Source organism: Aplidium turbinatum, chromosome 3 (assembly GCF_918807975.1).
Source record: "Aplidium turbinatum chromosome 3, kaAplTurb1.1, whole genome shotgun sequence".
NCBI lineage: Eukaryota > Metazoa > Chordata > Ascidiacea > Aplousobranchia > Polyclinidae > Aplidium > Aplidium turbinatum.
Window position 1 is genome coordinate 4,881,234 of NC_137474.1, and position 25,432 is coordinate 4,906,665.

At 38.2% G+C, this 25,432-nt stretch overlaps 1 protein-coding gene across 1 annotated transcript; it reads left to right on the forward strand.

Moving 5' to 3' along the window:
• The first annotated feature begins 582 nt into the window (after nt 1-582).
• Nucleotides 583-25,161, forward strand: LOC145766462 (protein ECT2-like). The gene is made up of 21 exons (XM_082578178.1): nt 583-741; nt 1,525-1,620; nt 4,286-4,468; nt 7,315-7,512; nt 7,709-7,874; nt 8,374-8,531; nt 9,153-9,267; nt 9,816-9,937; nt 12,130-12,268; nt 12,803-13,087; nt 13,290-13,568; nt 14,073-14,179; nt 15,009-15,197; nt 16,083-16,290; nt 16,664-16,856; nt 17,084-17,180; nt 17,502-17,652; nt 18,969-19,081; nt 19,939-20,135; nt 20,328-20,607; nt 21,803-25,161. Exons 1-21 carry the CDS (start codon nt 583-585, stop codon nt 22,034-22,036), a joined length of 3,669 nt encoding a protein of 1,222 aa, XP_082434304.1. The 3' UTR covers nt 22,037-25,161.
• The last annotated feature ends 271 nt before the right edge of the window (nt 25,162-25,432 follow it).

The window sequence follows — 25,432 nt, forward strand, 5'->3', positions numbered from 1 at the left end:
TTGCTACGAGTTCTGGAGTTTTGATTTACAATTTTCACTACTGCAGCTAATTAATAACGATTAACCATAACATTTATAATTGTATATAATCTGCGTATGCCTAGTTTTATTTTCATTATCATTTGTCTATTTACATTTTGCTAAAGATACACTTGTGTTTGTTAGGCCTGAACAGTGAGCAAGCTAAGGGAACGTTCAAATATTACGTAACGCCTTCGAGGGGGGGTTTATGCAAAGCGTTACGTTAGTGTCACATCGGGGGGAGGGGGTTCAAGCAAAACGTTACGTAACGCTTTGGAGTACGGAATGGTAGTTTTTTATGCTGAATTCGTAGTGAAAAAGCGTTACGGGGATTGAAAAAAGCGTTACGTTGGCGTTACATGGGGGAGGTCAAAAATTCGGAAAAAAAAGCGTTACGTAATATTTGAACGTTCCCTAATATAATAAAAAGGCTGACAGCCAATATTAGAAAGGTTAGGCTATCATTCTCATAGGCTACGGTATATATTATACGGTATATACTGTAGTATATATACTCGGTATGATTTCAGATTTACTGTGAAATGTTTAACGTTATTTGGCATGGCATTAAATCGAGCACCATCGATACAAAGTATTAAGTTGTCTTCAACTATAGCTTCTGACACCAGCAATGAAACAGATCGCCACCCTTCTATTGAAACAAGAGTATGCTTAATTGGTACAACAAGCAACAATCAAAAATTAAAAGACAAATTAAAGGTTTGTGCACTTGATTGTTCTATCATTGCCATGAATCATAAACACTACTTATATAAAGAGTAGCAAGTTGCTTTTACTATTGTAGGCTATATTTGGACACGTTTTCTATAGCTTTTGAGATTTCAAAATCATTATTTGACATATATTATAAAGTGTAGTTGTTGTGAATGTGAGGGTTAAATAGATGCATGCTTGAATGTTGAACAAGTTTTAACATCAAGAAATACAAAACAATAGAAAGTGTTACGTTGTTACATGAGCATTTTGTGGAATAATTTTTAATTCTATTTTGAAGAGTTTGAATTGTTTAATTGAAACTTCAGTACAAAGAGTAAAAATTCCCATGTATCAACTTGAGACCTGTATGCTATGTACGGTACTGTACAAAATTTATGTTAGTTTTTATACTGTTAACTGTGTTTCTGTCTCATTACTGGTAAGTTATTGTAGAAGTAGCCTATTAGCCTAAATTTCATGTTACTTGTTTTTAGCAAAATGCAGTAGCCTATTGTCATCATAGGTTGCTATGCATCAGCAGGATAATATTTCTCATATTTTTCTTGGTATATATGTATATGTAAATTTTGTCTGTTTTGACCAGTGTCTTCTGACAATGTCTTTTTGTTAAATACTTATCGATGTATTTCAATTGGGAATTGTAGTTTTAAAAACTTTATTTGGTATCAACCATCCATTAAATTTAGCATATATAGCCTATTTCATATTCACCTTTAACCCATCATTGAAGAATGCTTTGTCATGTTTCATTTCCTTTTGAATTAGCTTATAAAGCAAATGGAGGTTCTAGTGGTTTCTGTTGCAAAACATTGTCGAGGTAAAAGTGGTAAGAAAAAGTACCAACGCTTCCTCATCCAGATGGTATGTTTTAAAAGAATGGCTTGTGGTCCACCTTCCTAATAATTAGTCAACTCATTCTGCTTTGCATGGCCCATCTAATCTAGTTGGAAATAATTGCAAACTAATTGTTGCACTATACTGTCAACACATTGTAGTATGTATAATATAGTTGTCTGAAGGCAATGGCTAATTAACAGTATGGTTGTTTTGTTTCCTATGATTACAAGGGGTCTGCTACTATTCCGTGAGTCCGATTCGGTGAGTTCCTAACCTCTAACCCCTAACCCTAAAACGGCAATGATATTTAGGCTACGGTAGGTACCCATTAATTTAAAAAAAAATTGAAAAAATCACCGAATAGGGATCGAATTCACCAAATCGGACTCATCGAAACAGGCCATTCCTGATTACAAGTGTGTTGTAAATGATTTAAAAATTTGTCAGTTCTGCCGGATTGTATTAATAGTATTAGGATTCATCTTGGTGCTGATTTAACCTTGTCTGGCTCCAAAACAGTTTTAAACTGCATGTTCAATGCTCAAAGGTATCTTGCACACTCGCGGTTATTTTACCATCTTTGATTTATGGAATTATTGCCTTGTTTATATTCATTGTCTAATTTGAAGTATATATATACATACATTAAGAATGAGATTATCCTCTACAGCGGTGGTTCTGAAACTTTTTTTTGTTGCGATGCCTTTGAAAAAGTTTTCTGGACTTGCGATGCACCAGCAAATAAAAGTAAATGAAGAAACTTATTAATAAAGTTTGTTTATTGATACAACAACAAAATACAATGCGTATTATTTAATGTGACGTGTGGGTGTGGGCTAGGCTAGTTTGTTTTTACAAAGTTCATTGAATCTTGGGAGAATTTTTGAAATAACCACCCGCATTATTCTTTCACTGTTTATTCGTGATCGATATTTGGTTTTATCACCGCCAAAGCAGAAAATCCTGCTTCACATAAATAGCCTACGACGTGACGAATGGGATAATATTTTGCAGTGCTTTTTTTCACCAAACCTGGATAATCGTCATTTATTGAATCCAAAAATTTGCCGGATTTCCTACCACGAAAGGATCACGAATCCATTCGTAGTTTAAAAAATTTTCCGGGAAGTATATTTCAAATTTCGACTCGAGCTCGGACAAATGTAAATCAATAGGTCTATGCTTCGCAAATTTGAAGGGAAAAAATGCACTTGTAACCTCTACTCTTCACTGTTTTCAAACTGAAATAACACCAAGAAAAATGATTCAGAGTTTCCAATTTTTTTTTTGAAGGATAGACAATTAGACATCCAATACTGCGTTAGGGTATCAGCAGTGGCAATTTTTTTTAGTTAATTGCAGTGTAATCGGCTCAGGGATTCATAGTCTAGGGATCGCCAACTCGGCTGAATTTCTGACAAGCGGAGTGTAAAAGTGTTGCCAGATATTTTTTTTAATTTTTCGAAAAAATATTATTTTGGTATTTTTAAAGTAATAATCGCCCAAAACTTGCCCGTGAATAACTATTTTAAAATCATTCTAAAGAAAATTTATTATTCACTTGTAACTAAACTATCATATTTTTTGCAAATTTAACCTCTCTTTTTAAGTTTTATTTAAATTTTGTGCATAAATTTACATTCTTATTGCAAAGTAACACAACTACAAACTACTTTAACTCGATCTTGTGCAACTTTAAACTTCAGGTTAGTTTTAATTTTTAGATAGACAAGCTTTGGGCGACCACTACTCTTTAAAAATACCAAAAAATTAGTTTTTCTAAAAATTTAAAAAATATCTGACAACACTTTTACACTCCGCTTGTCAGAAATCCAGCCTATTTGGCGATCCCTATACTATGAATCCCTGAATTGGCTAAGTGCATGGGACACATGTGTCCCAGCGGTCCTCAAAGGGTTAACCTCATTTTTATAATCTTAAACTGAGTTTGGCCAAGAAACTGAACTATTCTGTGACGCCCTTGGAAAAGTGAAACGACGCACCAGGGCGTAGCGACGCGCAGTTTGAGAACTACTGCTCTACAGTGATGATAATAATAAGTGTTTGCTAAACACTTGTAATTTTTATGACATGTATGTAATGTATTATGTATATATATATTACTCTACTTTGTTGCTTTAGTTAATTTAAATTTGTGTGAGTATAATAACCTATTGTGTGCCATGATTTTAGCAAATTATGTTTGCACCTTTTTATAAGTTTTTCACACACTCTGTCATCATATTATTTAATATCTCTAATGCTTTGCAAATGTTTTAAAGTTTTGTATATATATTCAAACTTTCTTGAGATGTGTGCTAAACAATCATATATATATATTTGTTTTATTCTGTGTTAACATCTTGTGACAATGTGACACCTAGGAGTTGGAACGATTCGACAACATTCGACGACAACAGACAACATTTCAACAATATAAGCAAAACTTCACTCTGTCAATTTCGGTGACTGGGCCTGTGGTTGAAAGCCTTTGCGAGTACAAGACGCTGTCGGGGTTAAACTTACCAAGAAGTTTGCTTTGTTCAAGGATTACAATTTCCACAACAAAATCTTATTCAAATATATATTTATGTCCCAGACAGCAAATTTTGTCATTTTTGCATTAACAGGCGTTGCTGTTAGAATAATCATTTGTATTGAGTTATTTATCTTTAAACTGTTTTTACAGGATATTAATATTCCACACATATCTTCAGAAGATGGAACTGATTACATGGAAGAGGATGATCCTTATTATGAAACTGTTTTTATTGTAGAAGATTTTGAAGGAGAATTATTTGAATGTTTAAAACCAAGAAATATCAGAATTTTAGGCCCTCCTGTCATTTTTTCAGTTGCAGAGACTAATAAGGTGAGAGACTTTAAAACATGAAATTGACATTCAATTACCGGTACGGTAATTGATCTCATAAGTGAAGACCTCATTCAGCGCTCTTGTTTAGCTAGTTTACTTTTTATTGCCCTTAATGGTGGTTGGCAAGTTGACAACTATCCCAGTTCATGTTTCGTCGTTTATGGGTAACGAACTGTGATGTTCCTGTTTTGTGCTTGTCGTTTATTGGCTGTTAAGTGTTGTTGTGTGTCATAGAATACCGAAATTGAAACAAACAATGTTCGGTAACTCCACGTTGGTTGGGGCAGCTTAAGTTGCTCTATTTTAAAATTTCCTCACTGTATGTCAACGCCAATACTAAGTTGAACCACCGAATGTCAGTGCTGGAAATAATCTAGTTTACTTGTTGTCAAAATAGTTTTAACAAAAATACTGGAAAGGTTTCGTTCCATTTATATTCAAAGCATTGTTACTGATAATTGTGTTTAAATGCAGTAAAAATAAGTTGAATTCCTGTGAAAGCAATTCACACACTGCGACCAGGGTCATTCCATTATATTTCAGGTCATGAAAAAACCAATACTCTTGGAAATGTTTCATACTTTGGCAGTTAGTTCACAATCATTAACTGAGCACACCAAAAAAAAATTTTTGAAATTGACCAAGTGGTTTAGAAGTTGTGGGGGTTTGAAATTCACCACTCGACCAGGCATTGTGCCCCCCCAAAATTCAAATTTTGCTAATATCTCCTAATTTATAGCTAAAAAAACAACCAAAATATGTAGAATACCATTTTTGGGGGCAAGGAATCTGAATTTCCAGTCAAAATTGGTGAAAAGATATCATTTATAGATGAAAACAACGTTTCAAAAATTTGGGGGGGAATAACTTTGGGGGGTGCTTTGGCCATGTAGCCATGACCAAACTCAAAATTTTTTTTCCTGAAATTATTTACCTGTTCATGTTATGTCTTTATGATGAGTTATTTTAGTTGTTTCATGTGTTTTTTGAGAGGGACTGCAGTTTAAAACTGATACTCAGTTTGGCAAAATTCCAATTTATTTGACATGAAGTTTTGGCATTTTTGAAACAGCAAATTGCAATGTCTGTCATCTGACAGTGATTTGTTTCAATCCATATGATCAAAAAAGTTAAAATTATTATTAAATCCCATAGGTACAGTTTAGAAATTATTGAGTGAGCATCAAGTTATAAAAAATACACCAAATTGCACATCAGTCTAGTTAAAAAGTTTTTCAAGTTTGTTCAGTTCTGAGCTAAAAGTGTAACTTTTCTACCATTGGATGTAGAAGGTGGAGTTAGTTTCAAAAGTGCAGAAGTGGGTGGCATCCAGCATATACGGTCTTTTCCAAACCAAACTGTTTAACAACTCCTTTCCTGCTGAATAATAAAAACATCATAGCCAGGCAGTTTTCTACTTCAATGAAAAGTTAGTTCAGAAATGATAAGGGTGCATGTGCTGGTTTGATAAGAAACGGTACGGTAGCAAAATCTTGATCAGACTAGCTGTGTGATATCAGCTGAATAATAAAACATTGGTAGTTTGACACATAAAACAATTCTTAAAAAAATGGACCATAATATGGCTGAACCCTGCAAATATTGTGACAAAGCATCAATTATGTTTCAATTATTTTCATTTTTTTGATATGTATGGGTTGATATTTTCTAAGTTGAATATTTTGGTTTATGCAAAACTTACATCAATCAAATTTCGTGAAAATATTATACTTAATTGCTTTGTTAGAAAAAGAAATTTTTTTGCGATCTTTTTCTCAACGCTCCGAAATATTTCCCCAAACTTAGCGTATCAAAAATAAATTAAGAAAAACTTTAAACCTAAATAACTAAATTATCATTTGAAATGTTCATCTTGGCATATTTTTAATTGCAATTTAAATGAATTCCTTGGATCTTAAATTGGTAAAATGTATGTTTTCAGTGCGAAAATCGTTCAAGGTACAGAGTGATTGTCAAAAAATCAAGGTGCAAAATGAAAAAAATGGCTGTGCTCAGCTTCAAAAATCCTACTAGTGGCCGAAAATTCAAAGTGCTCTATCTCGGCCTCAATTAAGATACTTCAAAACTTTTTTTTGCTATTGTCATCATTTTTTAGTATGTATGTACAAAATACGCAAAATTTGTGACTAGTGGTTACAAAATTTGAAAAAATCGGATGATTATAAATGGAATGCCCCACTGTACAATGTTAAAAAGGCATTTAGAATTTGCAAAATTTTATAAAGAATTTTGACCACCAGTCCAAGCAAGGAACAATATGGAACAACAAAATTGGAGTGTGTTTATCAAAATATAAGTCCAACTTAACATCGCCCCCAAAAAAATGTTTTTTTTTTTCTTCGGCTACATGGGCAAATTTCTCCCCAAAATATATACCTCAAAAAATATTTATAATCAAATTACTCCAAAACTACATGTTTTTCTTATATTCTGTTTGCAAATTTGGATTCCTCATCCCCCAAAATGGTATTCTACATATTTTCATCAACTTCCTAGCTTCAGTATAACAAATATTGGGGCATTTTTACTCTTTGGAGCTGAAATACTGCCACCATGCGGTTAAAATTGAAAATAGTGTGACTTTAAAACCCCTTGACCAATCTTGAAATTTTTTTTTGTTGAGCTCAGTGGGTTGCCATCTCTCACATATGTCAAAATCAACCAAATCGGAGAGGGTGGGTGGCATTTCCTCTAATTTTGACCTGAAATATAATGGAATGACCCACCAACCTGTTCATAATTTTTGTATTACTTGTGTAGCCTAAAAAAGCATCTCTTGTCGTTTGTCCTCCATTACTCATGACGCATGTGCAACTTTTCAGCCTCTGCCGTACAACTCCCGACCATTGTATTGCACGTGTATGCAAGGCATCAATTTGTGCTTTACAAATTTCCAAACAAAAGAACATTTAGCAAATTTGGTGACCCTGTGTCATTACATGGGTGCCAGCATTCGAAAAGAGATGAGTTCTAAAATTGACTTTCTCATCACCAACAGTCTGCATGGGCCAAAATACAGGGTGAGTCTTGAAATTATGCTAACTGAATGTTGTATATATCTTTGATATTCGTAAATTATGCTTGATTTTGAAAAAGGCTAACAATCCCGTAACACAGTCAAACTATTAAGCAATCGCGCTAGGCTATTGTATTAAAAGTTTCACAATTTTGTTGATGTCAACATATTTTTCTTCCCACTGTCTTGCATCACTTTAGACTGCTGTGAGCTTGGGAACTCCTGTTATGAAGGAAGAGTGGATCCATAGATGCTGGGCCGCACGGCAACGAGAGAACTTGTACAAAGCTACTGATGATGAGTTTTTGACACCCTGTAAATCAAAGCCATTTGAAGGGTGCACCTTGAGCTTCTTAGGATTTTCAAGTTAGTCGCGAGTGGAAACTGCATGGATCCATTTTTTTCAAGTGTATTTACTCGACTGCGCCAACTTATTTCTGGCTCTCGAGATGTGCGCCTGAGCAACGTATTTTAAGATTTCTCTCCATTCAGCGGCACCTAGTGGATGGATTAATTCAAAGATAACAACACTTCAGCACTCAGTGGCAACAGGAAACTCTGTCAAGTGACTGGGCCGTGGGCCTGCATCCGTGGTTCAAAGCCTCTACGAGTATACGAAACTACCAGTATTAAATCAGAGGCTCTGTCAGTCTGAGGATAAAGATTCCAACCAAATGTTGATGAATGATGATACTACTAAATTTACACGCATTGGCTGTATATCTTTTTATGTCAATCTCAGTGAACACTGAACAGTGTGAACAAGCACGATTTTCTCTATTTATCTTAGTGAGTTCATGTGTCGTAAGTTTTGCTTGTACGTCTATTTATCGTTAATTGACACGCTTTCATAAAACACCAATAGAGGAAGAAAAACAGCACATGGAGGAGCAAGCCAACCAGCAAGGTGGGTCTGTGTGTGAGGTCGGGAGCCCATTATGCTCTCACCTTGTCGTGGAAGAAGCCACTGTCAAGTCCCTCCCATTTGAACCTGAAGGACGAATATACATTGTTGTGCAGGAGGTAACATAGGATGGGTTTTTTGTGAAAAGCTAAAAACACTTTTTACTGCCATCGGACGTTTCTTGTGAAAGTAGGAAAATTTTGGAAAACTATATCATTTGCCATCAGAAGCAAACAAAACAAATTCAAAGACTTTAATATTGTATTTTTAATTTTTGCTGTCTGCATGTTGTTCTTGGCGGAATGGCCCGTTTCGGTGAGTCCGATCTCTATCCGGTGATTTTTTCAATTTTTTTTTTAAATTATTGGGTACCGTAGCCTAATTATCATTGCCGTTTTAGGGTTAGAGGTTAGGAACTCACCGAATCGGACTCATTGAATCGGACTCACCGAATAGTAGCAGACCCGTTCTTGGTGCTGTGTTTACTTTCGCCGACAGGAGATTGTACCAAAGCATCCGTTTCTTGCTTTCTTTGTATGCTGGATACACAGTCACACACAGGCTTTAAATTTGTAAATTCACCTTTTCCATTTGTCTTGGGGCGGCATTGGTCATTCAATCGACCTTTTCTAATTCTGTTTTCTTGATAGATAAACAATTCCGAGTGTAACTTCAAAATTTATTGAGAAATCCTGAGGTTATGTTTGGAGGTACTAACTAATTCGTTTTACATTCTTTAGTGGTTCTGGGGCAGCATCCAGATAGAAGCAAAGGCATCTGAGGCCATGTACCTTTTCGAGTTGGTTGAATATCCGAAGATGTTAACCAGAAGCTCTACCACTTCATCATTATTAGGTAACGTGGTTCATTACATTTATAAATGTGTGTTGGTTTTTGGAAATAAATATTAAAATTTTTAAAGTACATGTAATCAATCAAGACTCGTGTGCTGCATAGCCGGAGCCATGGTTTGACGTTCGAAAGGGCGCAGGTTTGACACCACTCAAGAGCATGTGGCTGTGCCTTTGGCAAGACACTTGAAGCCATGCCGTCGATTGCAGACTGGTGCCCCTTCGACTGTAGCCCTTAATTCTCTCATGATTATAAACTGCATGCTGCTCTAGAGAGAAATGCCTACGGTCCTTTTCAAGGCTATGGCCTGCTGAACTGCACGTTCAAGCTTTCACTGCACGTCAATTCTTTAAGTTAAATGTTGCTGAGAAAACAGTTATATATAAGTTATGTTTTTGATAAAAGACCCCCTGCTGTATGTACCAATAAAACTTTATCTCTTGTTGCCATCAATTCTTGCCACTCTATGTACAGTTACTTTGTAGTTATCGCTGAAATCGAGTGTTTGCCCTTTCTGTTATCATCAACATCATCCTCTTGTTAAATTTAAGGAACACCAAGATGGAAAGGCTCCTCCAGCGGAATATCCACCACCACCAGAGCATCTGCCGGAAGATCATTCTCTCGGAAGCGTTCTCGATTGCGGGAAGAAACCCTTGCCAGGCTTGCCCAGGTACCATACAGCCATTGAATGTCTGCGGACGTTAGATCAACGTGTTGCTGACTGGCTTCATACGAGGAAACTTCGTTGATTTCCAATTGCTTAACTTTATCATTTTTTTTTTACATCGCTTTAACCACTGGCGCCGACTTACGGGGTTACGGGGTGGCCACGCCACCCCGTAACCGCTGTGGCGGGGTGGCAGCCACCCCGTTTAGGTTACATTACTTACTGCAAATACATGTAATTTGAACGGACGTTTAAATCTTTTTTTGATCATTGGTTTTCTCTTCAAGTCAACGTAAAGCAAGTGGTGAACCAATACAGTATTGCGAAGAAAATGATTGTTTTTGTCACAAGCATGATACTCGCGTAACATCAAGCAAGCTACGTGAAGATTACGCAACACGTGGCTACGAGTTTTTTCCTTGTGGTTGTTGCGATCGTTTTATTTGTTACTTGTCATAAGTCATTGTTACATTTGTTAGGTTTACAATGTGATTTATCAATCAATAAAATACGACCTTTCCCTTGCCTCCCTCAAAAATATTTTTTGAAAATTTTTAAACTGCTCATAATTTCGCTATAAATTATGCCAGCTATAAAATACTTGGAAATAAAATTATCTCGATGATTGATAGCTCCACCCCCAAAATGAATATCTATTTTCAAATTTCATTAAAAAAATGCAATTTTTGAAACTTTTTGAGTTTTAGCATATTTAAAAAGTATTACACTTAGTAAAGTACCGTAGCAGTTTTAACGTTCTGCAAATTTACACGTTTACATGATTCTATTCGAGGAAAGCTACACCCCCTGCCAATTCCCAATAATAAAAGCAACCTTTTTCAATTACTCAACATTTTGCATTTTGAATTATTTTCCGATTTCAATTGGAGTGTACTGTCATCTACTTCATGCTTTAATTTCTAGTTTGTTATCTACTTCATGCAGTAATATTGCGTCACCGTGTCAATGCGTGACAAACTGTGAGGCGGGAATTTATTGGTCTGACACAGGAGTTGCTTGTTACATCATAGAAAAAATTACGAAAAGTCGTCCAGTAAAAGTTTTCGCCGACATTCCAGTTTTATTCAGCTTAAAGATGCCACCGAAAAAGCGTTCAAAATTGCAGCCCTCCATTGAGTCATTTTTTGTTGCGTCTACCGTCTAGTCAGGATTTCAGCCAGCATGAAAGTGACCAAACGCCTGAACGAAACGAAAGTGTGCCACTGCCAAAAGGCGTTAGCATTATCAGGGAGGTGGAAGAACCGAGCACGAGAATCGCTGTTGAAGGGAGGAGCTATATCAAAAATCGTAGGAGAGCGAATTCCTGTGGCTAGAATACGATAGATGCAAAGATAGAGCATTCTGTCCGATTTGCAACTATGTCGCAACTGCTTGATCTATTTGCAAGCAATGAAACAATTTCATTAATGCTTCCAAACGTGGTCTGCATTGTGAAAATATACTTATCGTTGCCTTCCACCACCTGCGAGGCGATCGTTTAGTGCACTCAGGGCGAGGCGCATAAAAACCTACTTGCGATCTACCATGACGCAACAGCGATTGAACCACGTCCTAATTTTAAATGTTTATCAAGCTGAAGCTTCACGGTTACAACTTGACCAGTTGATTAACAGTTGGATTGACAGAGCTGCTGTTCGCAAAAATACTTTTGCCAAATGTTAAGTGTCAGAGCAGCAACGTAACAATAAAATTCACGACATACCTCCTGTGCTTTGTTTTAAAGTTGCTTTGTAAATTATCGAGCTACAAATCAGGTGTGAAAAGACAATTGCATCTACGAAACACGCTTAGTAAAAATCAAACAAAAACATGCAGTTTGAAAGTTTTTAGATTGCCATATTGTGCTATCCGCCACCCCGTGCAAAAATAAAAGTCGGCGCCTATGGCTTTAACAACCGCAGACGTTGAGTTGATGTGAAAAAAGGACGGCTTTACTGACTAGCTATGTAGTGGTACTCATTACTCAACTTTCTACAGACTTGTAATTCTTGAGTGCGAGACAATCGAATACCTGCAAAACGTACAATGGTATCACTGGTTTTGCAATCACTGACAAACATCGTCCAACTTCCACATTAAACTACGTCTTCAGATAATTTATATGCACGTTGCCCTGTCGAATTAGCGTTTTTTGTCTTCAGTGTGGTGACAGTGATAAATGTTTTGGTCTTTAGTACAGTGACGGTGACCAATCCCGTCCTTCTAAACGGCCATCCACCGACACGTCGGCATGTCTGCCGGATTCCATGATGGATCTGTCCGGCAACACAAACAGCAGTGGCAAGTCTCCTAGCACCCCCGACATCTTTAAGCGTAAGTGGGATTCCATCGGCAGCTACATAAGTATTCAAAGCATTCATTTACAAATTTCGTTGTCGGGTACAGGTGATGGGGCAACGGGTTGTTGAGATTCCTGTAAGAAAACCGTATGCTGTATCCAGAGTGTAGAAAAAGCTTCATGAAGAAAGTGATTAGCAAGTTAAAGTGCCATCTTGTAATCATTTGCTACCTACGTTCTCAACCACTCGATAAGGCTACAAATAGCAGCTGCGCTTTTTCTTTTACTTATGTGAGTTAGCTGAAATTGTTTTAGATCTGGCATCTAAATAGTCAGAGTCAGGTAAATGCAATCTCTTACACACTTTATTAATCCGATGGTGATTTTGCCAGTTTAGACATGTTTAGACAACGAATTTTACAGTGACAGCCGGTAAAGCTTTTAGACAATTCTAAGCAGGTGTCAATTCATTTATCTCCATATTTAAGGTTTTCAAATCCTTTTAATCCTTGTGCAGCAGCAATGTAGTTTTGAGAAGCTAATGTCTCATCTTTGCGTCACCTATACAGCTAGGAGGAGATCAGCGAGGTTGAGGAGCAGGCAGAAGATGGGACGAGGTTCCAATTCTAGTTTCACATCCAACCGTGGCAGCTATCAGGGTTGCCACAGCCAACATGAACCGGATATTTTTGCTACGCCTCCAGCATTGTTGGAGCATTTCAAAGAACTTGCTGGCGGGAGTCCAGGTTCTTTGCACAATGTGACAGATGCGTTTTTCCCACAACCAAAGCCAGGACACGTTGATGATGCAACTTCGAACCTGCGGTCAAAGAAATTAACAAAACAAAAGAAAGGTTTGGCGATTTGTCAAATTGGCTCATCTTATGCAACTAAAGGTTAGCTGTTGTTTAGCCGTAAAGGGCAATTCAGTTATTGTCGTTAGCAAAGTTGTATTGAATAGCTGTTGAATTAGTTTTCACATTAGTGCTTCGGCAACACTGCTATAACCCTGTATACAAAAGTTATATGTTTTCTATCGCTTGTAATTTTTTTCAGAAACAAATTCACAAAAATTGTCAGCAAGATCACTGTCTAAGCAAAAGCGCAGAGCTTCTTTAGCAACAACTCCTCTTCCTCCACCTACGTTGAGTGCTCCTCCAGAGATATGTAGGAGGTTGAGTCTGATGCCAATAAGTGGCCAAGCATCACTTACTGAGCATGATGTTGGAGGTTTAGATGAGACTATTACTGAGGATAGGGAAGCAGATGAAAGTATTTTTAATGGGCCTGTGATGATGGAAAATGACGTCGAGAATAACAGTTGCAAACTCTTAGGTCAGTATTAGAAAGAAAAAGCTGGTAGCAGGAGATAATTTCGTCATTGCCAAGTCTTTTGAAGATAATTTTCAGCTTTTCATTTACTGCAAATCTCATTATCATAATGTTTCTTCCTCGTATTGATGGTTGGATACAATGCGCCATTGTTCTCGACCATGAGCTGTTCGCACTGCACTTTCAAAATTTAATTTTGTCCATTTAGTGATGTTTGTTGCCGAAATCATTGTTGGTCTGCCTTTGTTTCTTTTATCGTTTCTTAGGAAAAGAGAATTATTGCTTCTTGTCAACGAAAAAACTCCGAAAAACTAAAAATAAGTTGCAGTTTTTAGTTATTTACTGCAACGTATTTCTGTGTTCTGTCGTGTATTTACCAAACAGTGAGTATTCGAATCTTACACAATTTTCAAATTAGTCATGTTAGAATAATACAGAAATCACTTGCAATATGTTTTGTCATGTTTTAAATCGAATGCTCGGCAAAACATGCGTATTGATTTTCAGATAAAGCTACTAGCCTCAAACCTGCCTTGTCTGCCCGGTACCAAGTCGCCATGGAATTTCTTCAAACGGAAAAGAATTATGTTGACATCCTTCAGACGATACTCAACGTATGGCGTTGAATACATTTAGCTGTCCTTAAAATTTAACTTTTAAAGCTTTTTTTGTTGTAACTTATTTGTAAAAGAAGTTGCAAAATTAAAGAGGTTTTTAAGCTTTCAACCGTTTTAAACCTTTCGCGTCTATATTTTGTGAAAGGAACACCCAGTGGTTCTTCGACGCAGTTTTAGTGTTCACGTGGTGGCGCTGGGACGGAACGTCCTTGGTTCACCGCGCTCAGCAATACTCAAAAAGTTCATAGTTATACGCAACCAAAAAATTGTGCAACATAGTCTTGAAAAAAAAGTGGATGAAACTTTGTCTCAAATGAAGGAAATCGTGGTTGAAAACAAATGATATCATTCGATGTCGGTATAGAAAATACGTTCTAGGTGAAATTTTTGTTACTCATCTTTCAAACGCACAAGCATTTCAAAATACGAGCCACTGACTCCTGCCCGCTTTGACTTCAACACGTCTTTTCCAACGGAGAAAAATCTCTTCCCCGCAGCACTGGAAGGAATCGGGGTGCTAAATTTAATAAAGCGACGTTATAAATCGGCACTAGAAAAGCTCAAGGACTCGCTTCTGTAGCGGGAGTGCGACTGAAAGAAATGTAGCGCCTTTCCGCTACCGCTACATTGTAAAAAAAGTAGCACCGCTGCTCCAACAAAAATGTAGCTGCGCTTCTACCAAAAAATAGCAGCGCTACAAAGGGAGCGTTCTACTGCTCAGCTCTGGAATGCTTATATTGGTTATAAAAGTTAAAGCTACTTCTTTGTCTCAATTTTGACTATTGCAACTGCAGCAATATTTTAATACAATTACTTTGGTATTTAGCTGTTTAAAAGACAACTGGATGACCCCAGTCAGGCAGGTGGTCAGATACTGGCCAGCGAAGACATCAAAGCGATATTTGGATCTCTTCCGGAGATTGAATCCGTGCATAGAGCGATGAGAGATGATTTACAAACTGCTCTTAACTCTTGGAACGATTCTTCTTGCGTTGGAAAACTGGTCCGAAAATACGTAAGTCAAAAAGCTATCCAGCAAAGCAGCAGTTGTTAAAATTTAATTTTTTAAGTGAAGTGATATCAGAAAAGTGAAAAACAAGTTATTTTTGGATTCATTTTACTTTTGTAAGGTATAATTTTCAGCCTCACCGTCATATAGTGCAATATGTTACCAGTGAATTCTGATTGTTCAGTGTTGTTACATCACTTTATCTGCCTCATCTTATTTCGGACTGCAATCAGTAGCTGACTGTTCTATGGTCCAGTGTGTCACTGAATCTGGATACAACGGCATCGACCACTGCTTCGGTGTCACTTTCAAAAACGTGTAATTAACTTTGAGGGAGGAACAAACGATGTCTGCTGAATGACCGAAAACCCAGCTATCAAAGTTGGTGCTTTTTACATTGATTCACCGTTTGCAGACGTTGAATCAATGTACAAATTACTAATTTTGTTTGGTGGGAAGCTGTTAACCACTGTGAGACTGAGTTCTGCCACGCTCAATTGCTGTACTTTGTTAATGCGATTTTTTCAATGCTACACCATCATGGTAAGCGAAACGTAATATGCTTTCTCTACTGATGGCTGCTCACTGCTCAATCTAGTGCTGACAATTTGAAAAAAAAATCAATCTGCTGATATTTGTACAAAGTTGAGATAGCGGAGTGAGGGATGCTCAAAGTACTAACAAACCGTTTTTACACTGATCCAGGGTCAACTTCTTTCGCCGATTAAGCTTAATGGTAATCTCTCTCATGAGAGGTAAACCAGTGGTCAAGAATTGTGTAGTATGGATTAGTGATGCGATACTGATGAGTCCAGCCTCATGTGCGAATTACATGGTGTCTATCGCTGTCAGTTCTTGCTACAAAATTTCTTATGTTATTCCCACCCGCAGGCTGACGATTTCGGTCGCTGCTACCCGTCATTTGTCAACTTCTTTGAAGTCAGCGTCGAGACCATTTCTCGATGCGAAACGAGGTCACCACGATTTCACGCCTTCCTCAAGATCAACCAAGCCAAAAAGGAGTGCGGTCGTCAGACACTGGCTGAGCTCCTGATCAACCCAGTGCAGCGTCTTCCAAGGATTATATTGCTTTTACAAGGTAAAGGTCTACAGTAGTAATTGAAGTGAAGTGGTCGCTGCTTTTGCCAAGAAGAAAGTGTTTGTTTCTGAAAGAAATGTTGTAGTACATTTTACATGTGTCGACAACTACCTGTTCGAGTGCTGAAAATATTTATGTTCCATCGCTTGTATTCAAGTTAGTTTCTAATGCTCTGGGAACTGATTTTTTGGCATGTGTCCGATTTCTTCAAGAATCTTGAACGGAAATATTGTAACGGACCCAAATCAATTAATTTCATACCCCACTCAGTCGAGGTAGACTAAGTGGATCATTCCTCTCCCTCGCTCATTCGCAGTCCATTCCAATCACTTCATGTTATTTTGCATCCATGCACGGGATCCATGTTTTACAGATGTGAAAAAACACACCGAAAGAGAGAACGCTTCTCATCCAGACATAAGCGAAATAAACTCCTCCATAGATGCTTTGAAAGAGGTTATGACGCACATCAACGAAGACAAAAGGAAGACTGAATCCCAGCGTCACATCTTTGACATCGTGTACGAGGTCGACGGGTGCCCGCCTACCATTGTTTCATCTCACAGGTTGGTTTTAAGCAGACTCAGCAGTACAGTAAGCTTTTGTTAATCGTATCGGTGCAGCTTACACTGTGGTCGTTAGACTCTTATTCATATAATGATCTCGAAAGAGTAATCTTGCCACATGGTGGCGTGCAGGGGACAGCTGTACCCCACGGGTTTTCTTTCCGAAATTGACTGCCAAACCCACGATTCTTTTTTGAGAGATTTCACATCAGTTTGATACGTTTCAGGCATTTTGTCGGCCGAGCTGAGATGATAGCGGTAGACGGCAACCTGTGCGGAAAAGGAGACCACATTAGCCTGTTTGTCTTTTCTGATTGCGTTGAGGTAACTAATTAACTATTGAAATTTCAATTGATGGACCGTGAGTGGAACTCGAAAAGTATGTTATCTTGATTCCAGCGATTTTGAAACAAATTATAACTTTTTTTCTTCACACATGTACTGTGCGCTGTACACATGTACGTACGGCTACGCTGTTGTACACTGTACAGTTATGTATCAATGCTTCCTTTAATCTTGTGTTTGATTGCAAGTGTCTTTTTTAATGTTTTCTAAGTTTTATTTACGTGAATAAACTAATCGGTTGCAATGGTTGCACACCTTTTGATGTGACGTAGTTCCTCTGATCACAATTTGATTGGTCAGATCGCAAAGCGACGCCGAGGTGCCAAAAGCAGTAGTTTCAAAAGCCCCAACGTCCACGCTAGGCCTCCTTCCAATGCCAAGTCGCTCAAACACATCAAACTGATGTCACTGCTGCACATCAAAAAAGTTGTCAACATCAATGATTCAGAAGGTTTGTAACTAATGGTATTTTTTCTTTTCCCAGACAGCAAAACCCGTCATTTTTACATTGATTCAACGTCTGCATACGTAAAATCATTGTAAGAATGACGGGTTTTCCTGTCTGGGATAGGCATTGTGTTTCGTTTGATATAGAAGTGGAGTCATTTTCAGCTATTGTTTTTGGGACTCTCCAGAACTGTGCGTTGATTTCATCTCTGGTAGCAGACGTTGCAGCGCTTGCAGACGTTGAATCAGTGCAAAAGAGAAGGGTGTTGCCATTTGGGTTTTTAGTGGGAAGGAATCTTGGACTCATCATCATCATCATAATCCATCGTCGGTTTGTTCCCCACTAGTGGGGGTGGCCGATTGTTTCCGCGCAGCAATTGTTTTAATCCTTTTTCTCCATTTCACCCTGTCCCTTGCATCTTCCTCCTTCAGTCCGACTTTTTTAAATTCATCCTTCACTTGTTGTTTCCACGTTCTTCTTGGACAACCGCGTTTCCTCTTCCCATCCACCTTTAGATCTAGTGCCTTTCTAAGAAAACTTCCTTCCTCCCTCCTCATCACATGTCCATACCATCTTACTCCATTTGCCCTTGCCAGTTGGTCTATGGTCTCTCTCATCTCTAGCATATCCAACAATTCTTCAGTCCTTTTTTCCCTTCTCGTTTTAACCCCACACATTGCTCTCACCATTGACCTTTCCGTTCTTCTCAGGATTGCCAGTTCACTCTCTCTCTCAATACCCATGTCTCGCTACCATATAGCATTGCAGGCCGCACACAGCTCCGATATACTTTTCCTTTCATCCTTAGTGAAAATTTTCCGCCATGCAACATTTCCCCACATTCCCTGAACTTTGCCCAGCCCAATTTTGCCCTTGTTGTCACCGCTGCTTCACATCCACCACTTCCATTTATCCGATCACCCAGATAACAGAAGTCTGTCACTATTTCGATGCCATGGCAGAACTCATCATCATGGCCTTCCACTTCATTCCTTTCTTTACTGCATTTCCCACAGACACAAGCAAGGACTCGTCCTGTCAATTAAATCAAGCAGAAGTTGCAACAGCAGAAGCAACACATACTCTGATTGGCACCACAGTGACATCATGGTTTTGCCTGTTTGGTTTTCTGGAAACAACTTTCGAAAAAAATTTCTCATATGTGTGATAATGATTGCGTAAATAGTTGAATGTACAATAAGTTCTTCTTAGCTCTTAAATTTGCATTCATCCAAAACTTTATTCAATAACATGGAGCATATTGATGGCGTGTAGCTACCAATCAAAGAATAATTCTTATTTTGATGTATTTTGTCCAGATTGTGAGCACGCATTGGCGCTGTACTGTCGCACGCCCACTGACACACAGGACTGGCTCTACACCTTCAAGGTCATTTCGTGCACCAACACCAGCGGCTGCCAAGCTGATAAAGTATGTAGAATTACGTCGCTCAAGAGTTTAGAAAAATTAATCAATGATAAATTCGTTGCCTAACGAATAGATGGTAACTAGAATCTAATTCACATTATTAACCGAAATAGACTACGATGCTTGGGACACATTGAATCTCATTAGACTGATTATTTAGAGAATGTAATGTTAATTGAGATGGTGCAAGGCAAACGCACAGAAGGATGACGAAAATTGAAATATTTTGACAATATCAAGCAATTACAGGGATGACAAGCATGCCGGAATTATTAACATGCATGAAAGATAAAACAAAATTGAGGGAGTTTATAAGATAGGCCCCACCTGATTAATCTGTTGCAGGAAAAGCTTATGTGCTTACCTTGGGTTAACCTCATAATAGGCAATGTACTAAATTTTTGTGCATATGTCTTTGGATTATGCATTTGAAAGAGATTCAAGTAAAGTATAAAAGAAATAAAGTATAACTGTTGCGTTCCCGTATCTTGCGATTTATTTCATACTTAATGCGTTGAAGAAAATTTACGAATGTCCTAAGGACTTAGGCATTGCCCAAGTGACTGCCACGCTTGCTGAAGTAATTACTGGTAATCAGGTCTTTTTTGTTGTTTTATCTTGCCACTGCAGTCTGCAGTGGTTCTAAACCATTTTGTAGCCACAAGTCCCTTTTAAGGTATTGTCAGTTCTATGTACCCTAGGATTAAATGGTGACCGAAAGTGTTTCAAATTGACTCAAAAATGTATGAATCTCAGTCTGTTTTTTTAAATCAATAAAAGCCAACTCTTGAAAGTTTTCACAGAACCCAGTTGCGCACCACTGTTCGATTGTATAATAACGGATTGAAACTTGTCACCAGGATCTTTCTTCATCTTCCAACAAAGAGAATGCTCCGAATGGCGTCAGCCCCAAGCAGCAGCTGTTGCATCTCCTAGCAAGGCACAGAACCAACACGATGTGCAAAGCGAGCGACGACAACTTCATTTGTGTGGTCAACTCGAACGAGTTGGATGTTTCCACGTCTGATCTTGGCTCAACGCTTGGAAGGGCAGTAAGGTGAGATGTGATATTCAACTGGCAAAAGTACACCTTTGTACAATAAATGTACGTTATTTTATAGTCTTCAAACGTAATGTTAAAGGGTGTAGTTTTGTATTTATCACAGGCTTTGACACAAGTTTTTACGAATATAAAAATCATTTCATCCTTTCCTATTTCACATTTTCACTGCATGCTTTTTGTTCTCAGGGCTGCCAAGAAATCGAGTCTCAAACTGACTCGCGCGTTTTCGTTCTCTCGAACCCCACGCCGTGCTGCGCAGCGAGCCGTGTCCAACATGCTGAGCCCAGGACCCAACAAATCATCCGGCGATCTCAAACGGTCAGACAGCAATGCTTCTCGAGACATGGACACCGATGACGGAGGGAGCCAGGGTTCTGGTCTTACCCCAAGCATGAGTGTTGCTAGCTTGTGTACCCCGCAGCGAGATAGACGACTCAAGCGTGTTCCCAGCACGACCAGCTTACAGGTGCTTGAATCTGAAGAAGCGATACATGTTAATGACAGTAGTTTTTCTGAACTGACACCTGCTAATACCAGTTCGCCAGCCCTCAAGAAGTAACCCATTCTCTTTCTGACGAATAGAATTAACGACTTGACCGTTACCACATAACCATTAGTGATTCGATTTTGTTTTCTAGTCGCTGTTAGTCCATTCATCCAGTATTGCAGCGAGCTGTAAGCTAGCACAAGAAATTAATAACCATTTGAAAGGAAAAGTAGCAACTAAGTTTATACCGCATTTTCTGAAGCCGTTTTCTGGATAGATTAGATATAGATAACCACTTCCAAACTATCGTTTGTTACATAAACAAATTTCTCAAGAAAATTTCAAGAATGCAACAACTGCTCAGCCCAAGATCATTCCCAGCTAGCAGTATTCCGTTTTAAAACGTTGAATCAACGTAAAAGATGAGATTTTGCTAGCTGGGTTGCTTATAGAGGAGTTCAACTAGTATCCTTGGTGAATGTGATCTTGGTTGAAAGCCCTGTGAGACTGATCTCCAAAGATTGCTTGCAAATACTTGGTTTGTGTGATGCTTGTTGATGGCGTAACTGTTATGTGAAACCTTCTTCTGTCTAATGTCTTTGTTTTCACCATGTTAGAAAATGTTTGAAGATGTTTAGTTTTATTCTTTTGTCAACCGTGATGCTATCACATAGACATGGGTTGACCGAGTTGGGTGCAGTTTTGATATATATATTATTATTTCACATTATAAATCTATTGATTGATTGCCATTCACTGGTTTTTGTTGACTTAATATGTTGCACTAGCCTAAGGTTTGAGTCAGAGGTGTACTGAGTTAGAGTGTTTGGACTCTTGCTCCAATCGGACTCCGAAGTTTGTGACTCCACTCCTGCTCCAAATATTTTGAGAATATTGACTCCAAACTCCACTCTGACTCCGGGACAAATATTTGTACGCAAAAACTATCAACTGGCAAAGGACCAGTCTCCGGCTCCTGTTTTTTTCCAAGACTTTCAAACTTCGGCTCCTCTTAAATACTCCAAAACTCCGGCTCCTGTACATCTCTGGTTTGAGTAGAATATAAGAGTTGTGGAGTATTTCACATACAGTTTGCATTTGCACTTTTCTAAACCCACTTTGTATTTTTTCGGGCACGTTTTCTCTTCACCGCGTGATGGCGCCACGTACACAGTGTGTTGACGAGTCTGCCGAGTTGCAATATCCCCCGCCCGGGGCCTTGAAGCCATCGGTTAGCACGATGACACTTGCACGACCTCCGACATCGGCCGATCTGAGTGATTTTCCGGCAATTCCAACACCTCCCGCCCGCAGAAGAAAAGTTGGAGCGTCGATCAAAGCGGCGACTATTGCCTTTGGTCGGACAGGTTCTTTCAGGCACCGTCGTAAACACGAGACGGCCTTGTGATGAACATTTGGAACTAACTGACGGCAAATTTTGTTCTTCGATTCGTTCTGTTGCGGCCACACCCACTAGATGGGATTTGTTGTTGTTTGTGCTGTAGTTCGTTACTAACTGTTTCTATTACGTTAAACAGTAGCAGAAGCAATTCCTGGTGTGAAGAACAAGAGTGTTTAAACTTTTACGAAACTCATTCACTGTCAATATCTTTTCAAATGTAATTAATATCAAAAACCTTGGCAAAAAGGAGGCAAAATAAGTGAATCAAGGCTGTAGCCTACACTGCCGTTTATTTATTATTTTTTCATGTAAAATGAAACATTAAAAAAACTATAAAACGATACGCAAAATTAAGCTAAATAACTGAGGTGGCGTTCTTTTCACTTCAAACTACCGGGCTTTGATGAACCACGTTGTTATTCCTTCATACTCTTCTGTATCACGTTAAACATTAATTGATCAGAACCCAGCTGATCAAAGTTGGCATTATTACATCGTTTCAACGTCGCTCAAGCGTTAAAACGATGAAAAATGAGAATCTTTTGCTACCCGGAAATGGTTGGTTTTGATGTGCATCTGCTCAATTTGCAAGTGATTACTAAAGTATTGTTGTGTTGCTTTCGTTGATAAACCTTCCTGACAGTAATCAATCACTTTTTTAAATTGATTCAACCTCTGCAGACGTTAAATCAATGTAAAAACGGTTGATTTGCTGCCTGGGTTCATCTAGCGACTTCTTTAAAGGTCTGAAATAACCAGCTATTCTTCGCTGTTTTTTTGCACATTCAAGCTTGTAGTTTCGTTTGATACGTAGTTTTCCAAGCAAAATTCGTCCTTTTCACATCGAATGTAAAAAGGACAAATTTTACTCTCTGGATTTGCTTCGTTTGATTGAACGTATCAAGGCGTCGACCCAGTACAGTAGAATCGAGACTTGCTGCTTGATCGTTCAATCACCAGCTAGATTGACAGAAGCAAGGCTTGACATGCCATGACAACGTGCAAGCTTCGAATTGACTGGAGGCCGATCTGCTACGTTTGATAGCTGTCATGATCACAAGCAGAAATTGATTTGGAGTAGTAGTTAATAAATTTAATTTTTGTCTGATTTTCCGCTATTTCTACCATTTAAATATTGGATTAAACTTTGTCACTTGTGTAGGAAATCCGAAAAGCATCTGGCAACACTGTTAATAGGAAAAGAGTTGTTTTTTAGCGTAAGATTAGGAGTTTTGCAGTGATTTGAGATTTTATTAACACACTTTGGAGATTTGGGTTCTCACAACTATCATTTCAAAGTGATATACTGTAGAACATAGTGAAGTGATATAAAACATTCAAAGTCATATTTAACCTAGAGTTCAAAATCCAAATTACATCGGCCTCTAATCATTACTATGGCTTCACACTTTGGCAAGGACTGTGTATTTAGGTCGCTATGGATATCAGGTAGCTGCTACCCATGCATGAACACGTCAAAGCGACAGCTTCCACTGCTCCTCCACGTACGTTTGTTGTCTTGCACTTGCACGTGTTTCATTGAGCGATAAATTGACGGGAGTGTTTTGCGCATATTGCTCGTGCACTACTTCGAGTACTGTACCAAACACCGTGGTTTGTCTTTCATTGATATCTTTTCCTTGGTGTTTTGATGTTGTGTTGTAGCTGTAGAAGCCTCATGGTCAGTAAGGAGGGGATGTCGCCACCTGCACAATATTGATTTTACCGTGCAAACACATAGAACCAACTTGAAATTTAATTAGGTACTTGTAGCGCATTCTAGCGTGATTTCAAGTATTAGTCCGCAATCATAGTCCGCAGTAGGGTTGCCAGGTAATTGGGAAAAATTCGGACATTTTGGGACAACTAAAGAATTTAACAAAAATGATTTGCTAGCCGTCGGACACCGTACGTAAGATTAGGCCAATTAATCATTTTTTGTTTGAATTTTAGGCCACCTGGCAACCCTGGACTCCGCAGCGCAAACAGTGACATACTCTCCTTTACATTTGTTCTATACGGCTTTAGTATAATTATTTTTATTTTCACATTGATTCGTGCAGTCAGTAGCCAATGACAGCTGAATTGTTCTTTAGACATCCCAGTTTGTGTGAGAAAGGTTTATTCTGGAAGAGAATCTTGCAGGCTTCAACGTTTATAATTGCCTGAGAATTTTTTGACGAACAGCGCATCCATGTTTGAAACATCTTACATAGTAGGCTATTCTTACCTTTCTGTTCTTGGTAGAAACATTTGAAATAAATACGACAGGAAAATTGTTTTCGTTCATTTTTTTGAAAGTTTGGCATAGCTATTTTATCACAAGTGATATCCGATGGACTAGATTCAGAATATCGCCCCAAATGTCACAGGCCAGTTTTACTTCGCAATTTTCTAAACCGACCTAATGACGTTTATTTTGATACTGCAGTTTGTAGCTTGGGCTAAGTTGTATTCTTGTCTTGATTGTATATCTCATAATTCAAACCAATTCACGCTTTTCTGTGCGCTAAAATATAAGTATTTTTTAAACGCCTGAGATAAAAGATTGACATTAAAATAAAAGCATAATTTAGGGAGAACTGAAATCTCCCGCTCTATCATTTAGGATGCTAGCAATGTCTTGTTTTTGACGAAAGAAGTAAAGCCACTGCCAGAAATCATTGTATTTTGCCTAAATTGTTCACCGCCATTCAGTTGGCAAAACAGACTTTATTTTTCGCTACCGTGCTTTTGAAGGAAACTTCCGCTTTTAAATCGCAAATTCAGTTATCATTTTTCACACTTACCAATGGCGCTAAAAAAATAGACCACTATTGTTTTTGTGCCTTTAAACTCAATATTAAATTTTGCATGATTCCACTGAATCTAAAGATTGCTTATCTATTGAAGGTTTTGCCTTGTCTGCTGAGAAACAATGACACTTATTGCCGCCGGGTACCTTTTTGAAACAACGTATTTATTTATATTGACCCATAGTTTACTAATACTATGTATTGAACCCACGCTTTTCCATATTTGGCCTTGTTACTGTATTCACCTTTTTAATAGCGTGGAGTGCTGCAAATATAATTATTGTATTTGTACGTTTCTTATGTTTGTGTGTTGTATTTTCATTTCATCAACATTTTTACATCCAATGAGTGCAGTCCAGTTAGTTTTCTAAGAGGATTCGAGCTACTTTTTTTTATGTAACACTAATTTCTGTGTCAAGTTTAAAACGGTGTTGTAGCCTATCTCGAAGATGAAATTACTGACCAGCAAAACTTTACGCTGAGAATCTAAGTGATCAGCCTTGCGTCAGTAATTCAAAGATATTGTAAAAGGGGCGGGAAACCTTTTTAACACAAGGGCCAGATAGGAAAATGCACGCTCAGTAGGTAACGCAAATAAGCAGTGGCT

What these genes read in the sequence shown, in the direction of transcription:
- LOC145766462 (XM_082578178.1), top strand. Translation starts at nt 583, where the DNA reads ATGGCATTAAATCGAGCACCATCGATACAAAGTATTAAGTTGTCTTCA. An exon ending in TCCTTCAGACGATACTCAAC is followed by an intron (nt 14,180 to 15,008) that starts GTATGGCGTTGA and finishes TTTGGTATTTAG; the next exon opens with CTGTTTAAAAGACAACTGGA. An exon ending in ACGCTTGGAAGGGCAGTAAG is followed by an intron (nt 20,136 to 20,327) that starts GTGAGATGTGAT and finishes TTTTGTTCTCAG; the next exon opens with GGCTGCCAAGAAATCGAGTC.